This window comes from Antennarius striatus, chromosome 13, assembly GCF_040054535.1.
Source record: "Antennarius striatus isolate MH-2024 chromosome 13, ASM4005453v1, whole genome shotgun sequence".
Classification (NCBI taxonomy): Eukaryota; Metazoa; Chordata; class Actinopteri; order Lophiiformes; family Antennariidae; genus Antennarius; species Antennarius striatus.
In genome coordinates, this window is record NC_090788.1 from 17,546,666 (window position 1) to 17,563,309 (window position 16,644).

At 40.2% G+C, this 16,644-nt stretch overlaps 1 protein-coding gene across 1 annotated transcript in view; it reads left to right on the forward strand.

The window, feature by feature from the left end:
* Positions 1-1,441: 1,441 nt before the first annotated feature.
* The window catches only part of LOC137606145 (protocadherin Fat 3), a 59,622-nt gene continuing 44,419 nt past the window's right edge, over positions 1,442-16,644 (forward strand). Inside the window, exons 1-5 of the mRNA XM_068331249.1 lie at positions 1,442-4,408; positions 4,501-4,635; positions 5,622-5,823; positions 11,250-11,368; positions 13,372-13,570. Coding sequence (XP_068187350.1) covers positions 1,442-4,408; positions 4,501-4,635; positions 5,622-5,823; positions 11,250-11,368; positions 13,372-13,570 — 3,622 coding nt within the window. The remainder of the gene's footprint in view (positions 4,409-4,500; positions 4,636-5,621; positions 5,824-11,249; positions 11,369-13,371; positions 13,571-16,644) is intronic.

A 16,644-nucleotide genomic window follows, 5' to 3' on the forward strand; every position in this document is an offset into this window, starting at 1 on the left:
GGCTACTTTCGGAAAAGATCGGCGCTCGACCGACCCGCCTCTTCCATCCAGTAAGCGCACTGTGGGTGCACACGAGCGACAACTGATGCTGGCAGCATGCAAACTTACATTAAGCGACAGGTTCCTTATTCCACAATTGTTTCGGATTTTAATATATTTGCAAATGAACACTTAACCTTTTAAACATCAATTTTAATGTGAACTATTACAGTTCATATTCCACTACGTCCAGGGTTGCAGTCGTCAGACGCATGAAAGTGGGGCAATGGCTATTTAGTTTTGGGAAGGATGGCTGCAGTCTTTCGGGATGTGCTCACATCAATTTTTACATTTCCATTTCACCGTTGACTTTGGTGAGACTATTTTATGCGTACTGCTTTTTACATTGTTGTCGGAGACAGGATGGGAGATGATTTGCCTTCCCGGGATCGCAACTATTCAGTCCAAGGTATGACACGCTGCAATGTGAGTGATGTATGTGTAGAAGTTAATTAGGTTGCATTGGACCGCAGCTCCACAATGTAGCCTAATAAAGTCACGGATTTTGGACGGACACTAGCTCCATCCGATCCGCGCCTATGAGAGCCGATAAACGCTCCCTCATCTTCCAGGACGTTCGTCCTCTGGGGAATGCTTATTTGACTCTATTAAGTGTTGATAATAATCTATGCAAAACGACCTCCATACAGCGGGTTTATGTTAATTAACATCATAATTCCCTTAGAATTTTTTTAGTTTATGTTGAAATTGAATTCTATATTGATCAAGGAAAGGCTGCTGTGAAGCAACACATATATCCAGTGTAGTGATCTACAGTATATGATGTTTACAAGTATCTTATTTGTAAGGGGAAAAAAAAAAAAAAACAAGGAGAGGAGTTTCTTAATTGTTTTCCTCATCCTTTTGATTTGTTACTGTTGGGTTTAACTCGATAATGTATTTAATCTAATCATAGTGAGTTTGCAAAAATTTAAAAATATACTCCAAAATTAACCATAATGTTGGTCAGACCATGGAATCTTCATAGTTGTATTTGCTGAAAATATCCCAAAACTAAAAAAGTTATTTTGTCAAATATGTTAAAAACAGTTGTTGTTCTTGATCGCTGTCATTTTATTTAGATGACTGACATGGTTCACTGAGGCTGTGTAAGTGTGCTGTGTTGTCATGTGGTTTGCCTAAAGAGATAACATTTTTCACTTTTGGGACTTTTAGGTGAAGTATTTAAGGTTTGAATGCAACATAGAATATGCCATCATTATCTGTATAAGTGATGCCGCTGAAAGGGCTTTGTAGTTTTATTTAAACTTTTGTCTGGCAGCACTCTATCAAAATTTTAACATGCAGAGAGTGCATCTGTTATAACTCACCAACTGAATATTGAACTCTTTCTTTTTCTTCATCCTTTTCAAATACAGGGTGACTGGGTGATGGAATAGTGATGAAGCTTAATCGGTGGGGAAATATGCTTCCTCTACCCAGGTTCTTTCTTCCTTTGTATTTTCTTTTCTTTTTTCTACTCCTCTATTTCCCCTTAACCCATGCCCAGTTCCTGACAGAACCTAGGACTGGACATGGCTTGCTGCTTTTCACCCAGCCAGCCTATAATGCCACCATATTTGAGAACTCTGCATCAAGAACTTACACCAGGAGTGAGGTCAAAATGGGAATAACTCTTGGACCACCTCGCTCTTTAGAAATAAAATATTCCATTGAGTCTGGGAACAATGATGGAATCTTCCAGACTGAGGAGTTTGTAATCGGAGATTTTTGTTTCCTCCGCATTCGAACAAGTGGAGGGAGTGGCACCATATTGAATCGAGAAGTACAGGACAATTACACATTGACAGTTAAGGCGTCTGCCCTGGGAGGCCTGGAGGCCTTGGCTACTATTTATATCAAGATCTTGGACACCAATGATCTCCGACCTCTCTTCTCCCCAACTTCGTATTCATTCATTGTTTCTGAGAGTGCACCACTGGGTGCTAGCATAGGGCGTGTCACAGCCACAGATGCTGACATGGGTTCCAATGGGGAGTTCTACTATTTCTTTAAGGACAGAATTGATCTCTTTGCTGTTCATCCGACGAGTGGGGTCATCACCCTGATGGGTTTGCCAAGGATGGACAAACAAGACCGATTTGAGCTGGAGGTGCAAGTGGTTGATAGAGGAATGAAACTTTATGGGAATAATGGTATTAGCAGTGCTGCTAAGATGGTTTTAACTGTGAAACGTGTTAATGAGTTTCCTCCCGTTCTCAGTGTAGTTGCTGTTGCTCCAACATGGGTTGACAAGGACTCAGTTTATGCCATAGTTACCGTGGAGGACAAAGATGAGGGGGTATCTGGGGATATAGAATGGGTGTCCATCATTGAGGGTGATCCCTTTGAACAGTTTGTTGTTGATCGATCTCCTGTCGGGAATGAATATAGAGTGAAAACATCAGAAGTGGTGAACTGGGATACATTCCCTTATGGCTGCAACTTAACCTTACAGGCTAAAGACAGGGGTATTCCTCCTAAGTTTTCAAATAACCAAGTTGTTCAGGTATTTGTTACAAAGCCAGAACCAGTGAGGGCAAAGTTTGAGAAAGATGTTTATACAGTTAAGCTGAGTGAAATAGCTCCCCCAGGCACTATCGTAGAGGTGATGAAAATCTTCCCAGCTCCTCTCAGTGTCAATTACAGCTTCAGCAGCCAATTAGATTCAATGTACTTTGATATAAATCCTTTAACAGGAGTTATTACGACTGCAAGGCTGCTGACAAAAATATCAAAGGAGCTTATGGATATGGAAGTGGTTGATATTATTAGTCAAGAGCGGACGAGGATCCAAATCACCATAGAAGATGCTAATGACAACTCTCCAGTGTTCAACAAGTCACTTTATGATATTTCAATCAATGAGAGCTTACCTATAGGTACCGTTGCTCTTGTTGTGTCTGCTGTGGATGCTGATAAAGGAGAGAATGGGATTGTCACTCACACAATAAGTGGTGAACAGTCTCTACCGTTTATCATAGACGGAGATACAGGGGAGATAAGGATCTCAAGAGATTTGGACTTTGAGTCATCGGATGATATGTATACTTTTGCGGTACGGGCCTCTGATTGGGGTTCACCCTACAGACGGGAAAGTGAGGTTAATGTCACCATTCGTCTGATAAATATCAATGACAACCAGCCTCTTTTTGAGATGGTTTCTTGCAGGGGGATGATAAGCCGTGATTTTCCTGTCAGCGAAACTATTGTCACCTTGTCAGCTGTGGACATAGATGAGCTAGGAATGGTGAGGTACAAGATTATGTCCGGAAATGAGTTAGACTACTTTAACTTGAATCCAGACTCTGGGGCTTTGTCATTAAAGAGATCATTAGCAGTGACTACTCTGAAAACCGGAGTATTCAACCTAAAAATTGTTGCAACAGATGGAGAGATGTTCTCTGATCCAACATACGTGAATGTATCTGTGGTGAGGGGTAGGATGCCACCCAAAGGGGTTAGCTGCAGGGAGACCAGGGTAGCTCAGATGTTGGTGGAAAAGATGTTTTCAAAAGTATCTTCTATTGCTCGACCAAAACCAGATGAAAGATATTCAGACATTTTCTCTATGAACAAACAGGCACCACAGTTTGAGGCATTTCCTACTAGCATTCTAGTGAGAGAAGACCTTGCTGCTGGAGCAAGTGTATTTCAGGTGAGAGCACGAGATGGTGATGCAGGCTTCAATGGCCGTGTTCTCTTTTCTATATCAGATGGCAATAAAGAGAACTGCTTCAATATCAACATGAAGAATGGGTTGATAACTATTTTGCAGCCACTAGACCGAGAGCGAATGGATCGTTACTTCCTTAATATCACCATCTACGATCAGGGTATTCCTCAGATGTCCAATTGGAGACTTCTGACCGTAATAATTGAAGATGCAAATGACAATGACCCCCAATTTTATCAGGACAGCTTCTCTGCTCTTATTTCAGAAAACTCTGCAATTGGCAATGAAGTTATTACCATCAATGCCTTTGACATAGACAGTGGTCAAAATGGGCTGCTCTCTTATAAAATGCTGACTAGTGTCCCTCAGTTTGGTATTGATAGTGAAACAGGAAGTGTGTTTGTTGCTTCCCACTTGGACAGGGAAACCATCCCAGTATTCACATTAAAGATCGAAGTGAGGGACAAAGCTGAAAGAGGCACACGAAGGTCATCTGTCACTACTCTAAGTATAATTGTGGAAGATGTCAATGACTGTGCCCCAGCATTCATCCCTAGCAGCTACAGTGCTATGGCGCTGGAGGACCTTCCACCAGGGTCTGTGATTACCTGGGTGCAGGCTCGAGATCCCGATATTGGCCCCGGTGGACAGATCCGATATTCTTTGATTAATGACTACAATGGCACTTTTGAGGTAAGTGATGTCTTTTTTGCCTATAATGTTGCATTTACTGATAACCTTTATCGGCAGCTTTTGATGAATTGAAATGTTAATTTGTTGTACAGGTTGATACTGCAAGTGGAATGTTGAGGGTTAGGAAAGAACTTGACTTTGAGGAACAACAGTTTTTCAACCTGACATTACTTGCTGAGGACAGAGGATTGCCCAGTCTCACCAGTCAGACATTTGTGGAGGTGGAGGTGTGTATACACACAAACACAAACACACAGAATCATTGTTCTGAGGACATACAGGCACACTCATGTCCTGCACAGTTACTTCAGCCGCATGCCTCGCCGTAATCATAAAATAAACTTAACTTAAACCGAACGGCAGTAATAATGATAATATTACTACTACGTACTACTTCTACTACTACTATTACTACTATTTCTACTACTGCCACTACTACTACTAATAATAATAGGTGGCATGGAGGCGTAGTGGGTAGCAATGTTGTCTCACAATGAGGTGGTTCCCAATTCGAGTCCCACTCTGTGCGGAGTTTGTAAGTTCTCCCTGTGTCTGCGTGCGTTCTCTACGGGTTCTCCGACTTCCTTCCACTTCAGGTGAATTGGCCGGTCACAAATTGTCCATTGATGTGAGTGTGTGTGAGCATGATTATATGTCCTATGTGTGGCTCAGCCGTGCACTAGCGTCGCGCCCAATGTGTACCCTGCCTCATGCTCCCTGTCCGCTGGGATAGGCTCCAGCAACCGCTGGACCCTTGACAGCAGAAGAAGCGAGTAATGACGATGAATGAATGAATGAATAACAATAACAATAACAATAACAATAACAATAACAATAACAATAACAATAATAATAATAATAATAATGGGTGAGTAGCGCCGTTGCTTTGCTTCCTTTTTGTGAGTTTATATTATCTCCCTCTGTCCGTGTGTGTTCTCTCCGGGTTCTCCTGCTTCCTCCTATTTCCAAAATTATGCAATTTAGGTGAACTGATCACTACAAATTGTCAGTAGGCATGAGTGGTTGTTTGTGTATCTGTTGAATGCACCATTTAGAGAAAATTACAAATGTAAATAATATTTTTATCAGGAAATCATGATCAGTGGGCATTAATTGCTTCTAGGTCTAATGCAACGGCAGGAGTTCTTTGTATTATGATCCAATGGTTTTGATCCATACTGTGAAATTAAAGTCAGCCATTACATTTCTTCAGGTGGTGGATGTCAATGAGAATTTGTATGCACCCTACTTCCCTGACTTTGCTGTGAGAGGCTCAGTGAAGGAGAACTCTCGTGCTGGCACAAGCGTCATCACAGTCAGCGCTAAGGACGATGACAAGGGACGGGATGGCGTGGTGCGGTACTCTATCAGAGAAGGCAGCGGACTGGGCACTTTCACCATTGACGAAGACACAGGTGTGACACAAAATCAATGCAGAAGTCTAATTATGGAAAGTAAAAATCCAGTAACATTCAGTGCCATGCATGGAATATTAACACTTGTATTGTATTGCTGATCAATGCATAACGATAGGAATTGTTACATTGCTGAAGAGTGTCATGCTGGGTTTTTTTTTCAGCTGAGTTGTGCCATCGCTGCTTTAGAGTGTGTTTTTGAATGGATTTTGTTTGGTGATCTAGAGGGAAAGAGGTGAAGACTGAGCGTGTGTGTGTGTGTGTGTGTGTGTTGTTGGAGCCTCACGTGGGACCTGTGTACTGGGAGATCATTACTGGAATGGGGACAGCATGGCAGCTATGCTGGCTGGGCCTCAGGCTGCTCGCTACAGCTGATCCACTGCTGTATGAATAACATTGATCAAGGCTCTCCTGCGCCGCACCACCACGCTTTGCTAAAGCAGTGAATTCACGGTGGCACTTATTTAAGAAGGCCTGACCCAAAAATAAGCATGTTGTTTTCTTCAGCTGTCCTGCTGCGCCCAACCACTGCTGCAGTTAGTCCAGAAGCTGTGAGTCACTCCCTTAGAGCTGAAAAGAATCAAAGGGCCAGCATGAAAATCAAACAGCTGATATTATCTTATGGTGGCTCATTCGTGGGATCAATATATATTTAATTAGCAGGACTGTCTCTCTGCTGTCATAAAGACAGTCTTTTTTATGAATGTTTTTGTCCGATTGAAAAGTTTCCATCAGCGTATATGAAGTCATCAGAATCTGCATACCGTATTTCCATGGGAACAAAGTGGGAGTAATTGAGAAGTCTTACTTTTTCATTAAAGCTTGTTGTTGTCCCCGGCTGTAAGTAGAGCTAGAGCTGTTAACCTCATCTCTCCTGGTGAATCTGAACAACTTAAACTTTATTCTCCTAAATGAGTCCCTCATTCATTCACTCTATTCCCAGTCATGATACTCTAGGTTACAGTGTTGAACCAATGCTGATGCTATAGTTATTATTAAGGACAAATTCTATTCTGTCTCCTGACAGTGTGGTTCAGTGGAGCAATGTTACAGGTGTTGTTGTAGATCAGTATTATATGTTTTCTTTTACATCACAAGTATTTCATCCAAGTTTTATACTCTCAGTACTCTTAATTTCAGCACATATTTCCTATATTCACTGACTTTTATCAGGTACTAGATACTATTTGACTTTCTTCTTCAGTCTGAGTACCTTTAATCATAAATGTAGCAGACACTACTTAATCAAGTAGCAGCAAATATGGGGTGGTATTTAACCACACAGAATTGTGTTCAAAACAATGTAGAACTAGATAATTATCTAAACACTAATAACAAGTAGAAGTTTAAGAAAAGGTAGTTTGTTTTAGCCCATTTGGTATGTTTAAGTAGTTATTTTGGTAAATTGGTATTAATCTTCTCTTGACTTCTTTTTTGCTTGTGTCACTCTGGCCCCTACTGTATATGACTTGCACTGGAGGCCTGCGTTGACCTTTTAACTAGGCTAATTAATATTGACTATATAGAGAGAAAGTGAGAGAGACACAGATAGCCAAATGAGAAGAATGTATTTTGTCTGCTCTTTCTGCGTCTCTGTCTTTTCCTATCTGTATATAGTGTATGTACAATCACAAAACACAGCCATACAGTATATAGATGGATCCTAGTTTTTTGGGTTGAAAACTCAGTAAGGAGAATCAAGCTAGCGGGAAAGTTTATTGAGTGCTGAGTTTCCAGGGGAAATCAGAGTGCTTGTTAGAGCAGAAAGTGAGGGGAGAGGAGAGTGGACGTGAAGTGAAGAGAGTGCGGAAGAGGATGCAGAGGAGTCTGGAGTACATAGAAAGTGTCAGAAGAAAATACAGCTTTCTTCCTCCCGATCCTTTTTAGACATTTTTTTTTTCTTTTTGGAAATTTGTTTTTGAGCGATTGCCTTTGTTATTTTCTTATCATGTGCATGTGAACAGATCAGTGCAGCTTTGGCTTCAGATAACAAGACAAAACACTAGCCAGCATTTTCCTTTTTTTTCTCCTCGTAGAATAGAAGGCAGTTTTGTCAGGCTCGGACAGAGTTGAGCCGCTCTGTCCTTCCTCCATGCATTTAGCTGCCATGTCGAATGCCTTTTCTCTGACTGCTTGTCAATCTGTGGCTCTTAGTGCCAAAGCTAAGTGTGAGAAGATGTGTGTGTGACAGTGAAATTGAATAAAACAGACAGAGTGAATAAGTGAGAATATGTAAAACCCTATTTTTAGTTTCATTTAAACCTGTCATAACATGCGCACCAGTCAAGCACATGCATCTTGTGTAGCTCCTGGCCCCCTTCACTGACTGTCACTCATACCTGCCGCCGGGGCCCACTGTTCCCACATTTGATATTTAAGACCACTCACTCAAGTGCAGAAAGGAAAGCACCGGGGCTAGCCATCAAAGAGAAGCAGATTCTTCTCCGACTTAAATCCTTAGCTCTGCTACTTTTAACCAAAAATTTGTATTCTTGTCGTGGGTTAGGAGGAAAGCAACCCCTGTAATTTGTCATTGGGCAGCTGTCAGAAGCTACTGCTCCTCTATTAGTAGGTTTTCAGGCTCCAGGATTTATCGCAGTCAGGATAAAGCACTCTTCAAGTTACAAAAACACATTTAAAAAGTCATCTATTCTGCATTTGTTAACAGCCTTTTTTTTCATGTCAACACACAGAGTTATCCAGTTCCATCTCAATGTGCAGAGAAATGAGCACAGCGCTTTATCATCAGCTTAAGATTGATTATTGAATATGATGGCATTAATTAGATCATGTCCCCCCCGGATCTTGGAGAAACTGAGCAAATTTGACAGATTGATGTAAACACAAGTGAACTGCTAACTTGTATATTAGAAAATATGCCAAAAGCCTTCAGTTTTTGTGTTCACTCTTTGAAGTGTGTGCTTCATGGTGAGAATGGACGTTGTCGAGTAATATTTAGACTGAAGTCATTGAGTTGTGCCTGTCAGTCTGAAAGTTCAAAAAAGCTTTTGAAACAGCCAGCTCTGTTTTGCTGGGGCTCCCTCTTTATAGCAGCGTGTCGAGAGATGAGATGTGGTTTGAAAAGGACATGGCCAAGGACGGCAGGGCGAGGATGCGTTTCATCCAACACTTTTACTATGCATTGTGCACACTGTGGGCACATGCTCAGTCTTAACCCGACATTCTTGCACTTTCAGGTGATAAGGTAACACTTTTGCCTTGCAAGGCTGCAACAAAATGCCTCAGATTAATGTTTTTTTAATGGTTTTATAACTATAACTGCTTCCCAACAGATTAATATATGTATATGTATTTTTGGGAAGAATATTATGACAATATTGCCGTAATTTATGCAGGAAAGGTTCTCTGGTTAGCATTAACATACTTTATGGTCATGATGTTATCCTGCAAATATGGTTTTTAATTGGCTTGCAGATGTTAGGCATGAATCAAGGAGGACTGGCAGTGTGCTGTTTTTCCCAGTGGTCTAGAATGGTTAAAACATCTTGACTGTCCCTGCTCTCATTTACTTAAATCAAATTAAATGAGTCCTTGATTTGTCCACTCGTTGCACTGCATGGTAAATAGTTAATAATATCCTAAGAAGTATGTTTACTAAGTATACTGCTTCACTAATGTGTAACTCTGTGTGCAAACTGATATGATATCAAGGGAACAACATGGTTTCTCTGAAATTGAAGGCACATGAATATTATCTTCATAACATGAATGTGATGTGACAAGCAGGTTACTCTTCAATAATAAGGTCATAAAAAATAGACACTGCAAAAAATTCCTGTCCTAATACTAATTACTATGTTAATGCATTGTGTTTGTAAAGATGTACTCAAACTAACTAACCCCATCCATTTTTAAAGTGTTTCAACTATTTTCAGCTTTACTTAAACATAAATAAGGGGTATTGAAGTACAGTAAATGAATCCTTGCTCATCTTGTCCAGTCATAGTTTTGTCTTTTTGGGATTTGTTACCTTGGTTAGTTTTTTGTTAGTTGCAAATGCACTCAGTTACTGTGGCCAACACAACATTCTCATCACATAATTCCACCTACACTGCAGTAGACTTAACACTCCTCTTGTGTAATTTTCTGCTGGTTGTTTTCCCATTATGAAATGATACCTGCTGTAGCATAGTCTCCAACACACACACACCTCTAGTGATCCTCTCATTAATCGTTTAGATTAGGAATGCCTGCACCTCCACTATATAAAGGGGCACGAAAAAAAATTAAGGTCACCAAAGAAGAGTATGACAGCCATTTATTTGTTCTGTGCAGAAACACAGAACAAATTCTAATTTCCATCTGGGGATTACTAAAGTATATAAAATAAAGTAAAATAAAAAAAGCAAAACAAGATTATGCATTGCAAAGGGATTGGCCAATCGGTGGTCTGGATAATCCCTGCTTGGCTTGCTTGGAAAAATGAAGTACCAGGTACTTTTTTACTTAATGGAAACTCAAAGAAAGAGAAGTAGTCCAGTCAGTACTACACAGTAGATGGGGTGTTTTAGTGTGTGTTTGTGTGTCATTCCTTTACATACTCATTTTGGGTGCCGTTATGGCCAGTTTATGATAACTTAAATCTAATCCTTTGATGGTCTATTCCAACACCAGCTGTTTTATTTATTGTTTGTGAAAATTGAAAAATTAAAAATATGTATTTTTTCAGGTAATCCTGGCCTTAAGTTTCATTAATTAACTGTGTGTGACGCTCATGACCTTGCCTCAGTGCTCTTGGCAAAATCTGGATATGACATGAATGAATCTGAAAACATCAGGTCAGAACTCGTACGTGTGTCTTTGTGTTTTTTCTACAGACAGTCTTTTATGACAAAAATGTACCCATGTGTTATCCATTGTGAGTACACTCTCCGTCCCTCAAGAGGTCACCAAAGCTGTCAGCTGCTCATCTTCCTTAAGGCCACTAAACACACCCCAGTTAATGTGTGTGTGTGTGTGTGTCTGCGTTCCTGTGTGTGACTTTATTGGTGTAGGGGAGTTCAGGGAATGTGTAGCACTATGCAATTTGCAGGGGGAGCAGTTTGGTCAACTGTGATTAGACGTAGGGAAGCTGAAACATTGAAGGTGACTACAGTGCTGCCACTAATAGCTGTGAATGTCACTGAACCTAGGACACAAAGTTTGCACTATATTTGTGTCCTTGCCTCCGGAAACTTAGTATTCAAAGTTTTTGCCAATGAGATCATGAGATCTTTTAGGGATGTGGTCTGCTGATGACACCCAAGTGCACACACACACACACACGTGCAAGCACACGCACACACACACGCACGCACGCACACACACACACACGCACACACACACACACACACACACACTTGATGAATATGTATTCTCAAGTGTAGGTAAAAGGATTGCATTAATCATTCTCTTTGCTTCAACAGGGGTGATTTACACCGCCGGCATCTTGGACTGTGAGACGAAAGACTCCTATTGGCTCACAGTCGGTGCCACAGACAGAGGGGTTACACCCCGGTCTGCTTCTATTGAAGTCTTCATCCAGGTACCACTCTGCCCCCCAGCTCTCACTACATAACAGCAAGAAATACCCAAAGAAGTACTTCACCCAATGAAAACCCATTAACATGACCCTGATAATCCCAAACATTCAACAGCATGTGTGTGTGTGAGAGAGAAAGAGTAGGAAACAGAAGGAGAGAGAGAAAGAGAGAGAGAATGATTTTCTCCTAACTAAATTACAGGTATTGAATTTGCCAATTGAATTCAGCAGCAAAGGAGCCGGAGTGTATTAGTAGCAGCATTAAAGAGAACATTTATGTCACACTACAAGATTACACAGCATCAATACCATCTCTACGTCACACAGAATAGCATAAGATTTCAAGGACTGCCTTCAAATCTGCAGATGGATGGATAGATAGACAGACAGACAGACAGGGTGGCTGTGGCCTAGGGTCCAATAGAGTCCAAAAACCTCAAGGTTGGTGGTTTGAATCCCACATCCCAGCAATTCTCTGTTGTGTCCTTGGGCTAGACATTTCACCCAGCTTGCCTCCAGTTTCTCACACTGGTCTATGAATGTGAGTGCATGTTTGGTCGTGGTCAGAGAGGCCATTGGCGCGAATTAGCCGCCACGTTTCCGCCAGTCTGCCCTCGGGCAGCTGTGATTACAGCTGTAGTTTACCACCACTGGTGTGGCTGTCGAGGGAGAATGAATAATGGGTTCAGTGTAAAGTGCTTTGAGTGCCTAGAAAAGTACTACATAAATCCCACCCATTATTAGTATTATAGATAGATGGATATAGATAGAGGGCAGCATGGTGGCGCAGTGGGTAGCGCTGTCGCCGCACAGCAAGGCGGTTCCAGGTTCGCGTCCCGCTCTGTGCTGAGTTTGCATGTTCTCCCCCCATGTCTGCGTGGGTTCTCTCCGGGTTGTCCGGCTTCCGCCCACCTCCAAAAAACATGCACTTCAGGTTAATTGGCCGTTCCAAATTGCCCATAGGAGTGTGTGTGTACGTGCGTGGTTGTCTGTGTGTGTGCGTGGCTCCCTGGTGCTTGTAGATAGATAGATAGATAGATAGATAGATAGATTGATAGATTGATAGATAGATAGATAGATAGATAGATAGATAGATAGATAGATAGATAGATAGATAGATAGATAGATAGATAGATAGATAGATAGATAGATAGATAGATAGATAGATAGATAGGAAGTTCTAACACATTTTTATTAATTCTAACAGATTAACTTTTGTAGAGATAACAACAGCAGGCTAATTTAGATTTACTATTCCATCCAATGATATATATCGATCAACAGTTGGTGTGCTACTCTCTGAAATAACGGTGGTGCTCAGTGCCCCCGATAACTTAAAAAATGCTCAGTTTGCGAGAAAGAGATACAAATAGAGGGAATTCGCTGCTTCATCTTCTGCTTTATTTGGCACTAATTAATCCACTGTTAATGCACTGAAATGCAAGCATCACAGTTCCAACACTGTTCACCCTTTAGCAAAGAATTCAGCAGTATATACGTATATGTATATAAAAAAAAGCTGGCCCATGGACACTCAGGTGTAGTCATGTGATCAGCTGTTTCACCCGAGGCCTCTCCATCTCAGACTAAAGTAGGGGCATTAATCATGCACAGGTGCTCCTCCTTCAGCGCCTGAACCATCCTGGCTTTTAGTGCCTTCAGCAAACATTCAATCAACACTCTGTTTACCATAAATATACTAAATCTATGCTGTAAGAAGGAAGATTAATTTGCAGCACATTTAAAGTGTGACATCTGTGACATTTTCTGGTGAATAAATTTCCATTCTGTGATTGATAGCAGATCTACCGAAACTCAGTCCACACTATGCTTCACAAGTTGTTGATTAATAAACATAATTAAATCCGTAGTTACCATACGTGCATTTATGATTTCAACACATTCATTGTCATGTCATATTTTAATCAGATAAAACTGTTACAATGCAAACACTGTAGTCTTTCCCCTAATCCTCTTCTTTGTCCTCTCCTGTCTTTTGCTCTCAGGTAGAGGACGTCAATGATAATGCTCCCCTCACCTCAGATCCCATCTACCACCCAACTGTCATGGAGAATTCTCCAAAGGATGTACCAGTCATCCGTATCCAAGCACAGGACCCTGACCTCACTGCCACTCCCCGGCGTCTGAGTTATCGCATCACTGCCGGCAACCCACAAAATTTCTTCTTCATCAACCCAAAAACAGGTGAGACTCACACACAGATGCAGAACTTTAAATAATGAAAATGCCTCTGTTACATAATTGGTAGTAAAATTTGTCTAATGGCATAATTAGTAATGTATCCTTATCAACAACAAAATAATTACGCCTACCGCACTCCGACCTCTTTGTGTCTGAAATGATTGAAATACCCTTTCATCGCGCCCCTCCTACCACATGTTCTTCCAGTAAAAGCTTCTGTTGCCCCACAGCATATTTGTTCCCACTCAGTTGAACATCAAGGACACCAACACACAGATGATCATCAGCGCACTCTTTACTGTGCTTTCAGTCTTCAGGGTGGATAACTATTTCTAACACACTTGAGAAAATTAGTGTACTTAGGTTTTTTTATTACGCTAGTGAGCATGAATATCTTCTTATGATGAAGCAATTTACATTCAAAGCAGTTTCCTATGCCCTATTTTCCCTTTCCCTGAAGGAGGGCCAACGAATTTATTTGCAGGCATTTTGCAATATGTCACAGTATGACTGGAAACATGCCTTTTAGACGATTATAGAATGTCTGAAGATTTCACGAGCCGTTGCTTGTGTTTAAAGGGACTATGGCATTAAGACGGTTCTTGAAGGGTCTGATTTTTTTGTAAACAGAATTTCGTTCAGCATATTGTATACCCTCATTACCTCTTTTAAGCCTGTAGGAAAGTACAGTATGAGAAACTGAAGCCTGAATGTTTGAAAAGCAGTTTCTTATTTGAATAATTTCTCAGTTTTTTATCTTTTTGAAGTCTGTAAACGTTTTTTATAGAATGATTTGTCCATTATTATTATTATTATTATTATTATTATTATTATTATTATTATTATTATTATTATTATTATTATTATTATTATTATTATTATTTATTTATTTATTTATTTATTTTATTTATTTATTATTATTATTAGGAGTAGTACTAGTAGTATTTTTCTAAAGAAATTCACACACTTATACACATGATTTGCACAGAATGCCAGCTGACAACATTAAGACTGAACATCATTTCTGAGCTCACAATCAGGATCTGAGAGGCTGTCTTGCTGCAGTTCTTCTCACAGTCCTCTTTAATGTACCACAAAAACCAACATAACAAAAATAAACACCACTAAAGCGCATAAATTCAGATATATTGTGGTTTTTGCTGCCAAGTTTGAGATTTGCCAAACTCAGAAGAAGCTGTCCTCCCAGCCACCATTAAATAATTATCGAAGAGGTGAAATATTTATTCAGATCCTGACAAAAAAAAAAGGAAATTTCAAGACTGCGGTAGATTTTGTAAGTGTGACAAGAAGAATATTTCAGCTCCAACAGAGACCTTTATTCTCATTCAAAGAAATGTCAATGCCAAGATCAAATACCGACAGTTCCTGTGAAACACACCAAATACCAGTTATCAAGCTTGTGTTAGAGGGAATACCCTGAAGATATACTGCTGCAGTTTCACTCTGTTTGAAGTGAGTTGTTCCATTTCTCTTCCTTTGTAAAGACTGATCTGGGATGAAACTGCTGATATTGATCTCAAGACAGATTGATTCTCAGACGATCATTAACATGAACTTCTCACATTTTCTTTTGACCATATGAGATTAAAGTATAATAATATATTAATAATCAGCCTGTGTTGCTGATTTGCCTAATCCATTAATTCAATTGCAGAATGACAATGAATGGTCATCATGTACTGTTCACACACGCGGCAGCTGCATAAGTGAATCACATGTGTGACAGAGACAATGTCTGTCTGGCAGTTTATTCAAAGTGGGTTAGAAAGGCAGATGCAGATGATGATGCTCTGTGAGGTTTTAGTGGATTCATATCTCTGCGTGGATCTCGACAGACATTATTTTAATTTGTACCTATGTGTGTGTTAGTGTGTTTTTCTATGTCTCAGGGGAAAATATTTGGCCATCTGAGCCCTGTCATCTGCCTTTCTCTAGATTTGCATTATTTTATATGTTAGTAATTAACTGCATACAGGAGCGTTCATACTGATATTGTTCCATTCCAATACAGGGAAATTGTTTTTTATTATTTCATTTGATCTTTATTCTTATGGATCTGACATCAAATTAGCTTCCAGCAACTTGCGGAAGCACAATAAATAATGTTCAAATGATTTGTGAATATTCTGCAATTTTAGAAAGACACAGTCACAAAGAGTGAATTAGAATGCACAGGTCTCACAATGACATGACTGGCATTGCCCTCCTGTTATTTGTGTAATGAGAAATGCATAACCAAGAGATGCATTCAAGAATCTCTCCTCACTGTTTACCCAGTCTTTCCATGTACCGGAATGATTTCATTGGACAGATAAATAAACAAGACCCGGTTGATTCATGAAGCAGCTGCCAGCCACATGATGACCTCAACAATTGGCAAACCCGACAAGTTTCAAATTATTTTTCAAAACAAGGTTTATGGTGTTTCAAAGTAATGTATTTTTCAAGTTCAGTCTCACTTTGACAGGTCTGAGATCCTGCAACAATTCACAGAACATATCAGTGCAAAACTCTAAATGAACACAAAGTGTGTAAATGCGCTATGACAGCTTACAGGGCTGTCTGCTTGTCTCAGAGAGTGTGAGACTCCTTTGGGGTGACTACAGAACAGATGAGTGTTGACACAGGGTGTTAGATGGAGTGTTGCCATGGAGTCATGATGAATGTGTTACTTTTTTCAATCTACAATCAGATTGTGTATGTTTTGTTCACTGCGATGTCAAAGCAGCAGTTGCACACAAGTCAGTCAATAACTATGAACCAATGGTGGGGATTTTCAAAAAAATTCAAGTTTACGTTTTTATTGTTGCAGCGTTTAAAAGTGTATCAGAACTATTCCTCTTAAACGGCTTAGAAGGGGGCTATAAAACGATGAAGTTTATAGATTTTAAGCAGGTCACTGGACCGTTTTATGCATTTGTGCTAAGATGTGGGTGTGATTTTTCATTTATTTTTTCCCTTGTCCAATTAAAATGGAGGATTGTCCAACTGCAGATGTGCTGTGAGCTGTAGATCATTGATTTTTATCAGCATTGGTACCCGTGCTGTGTTCTGCT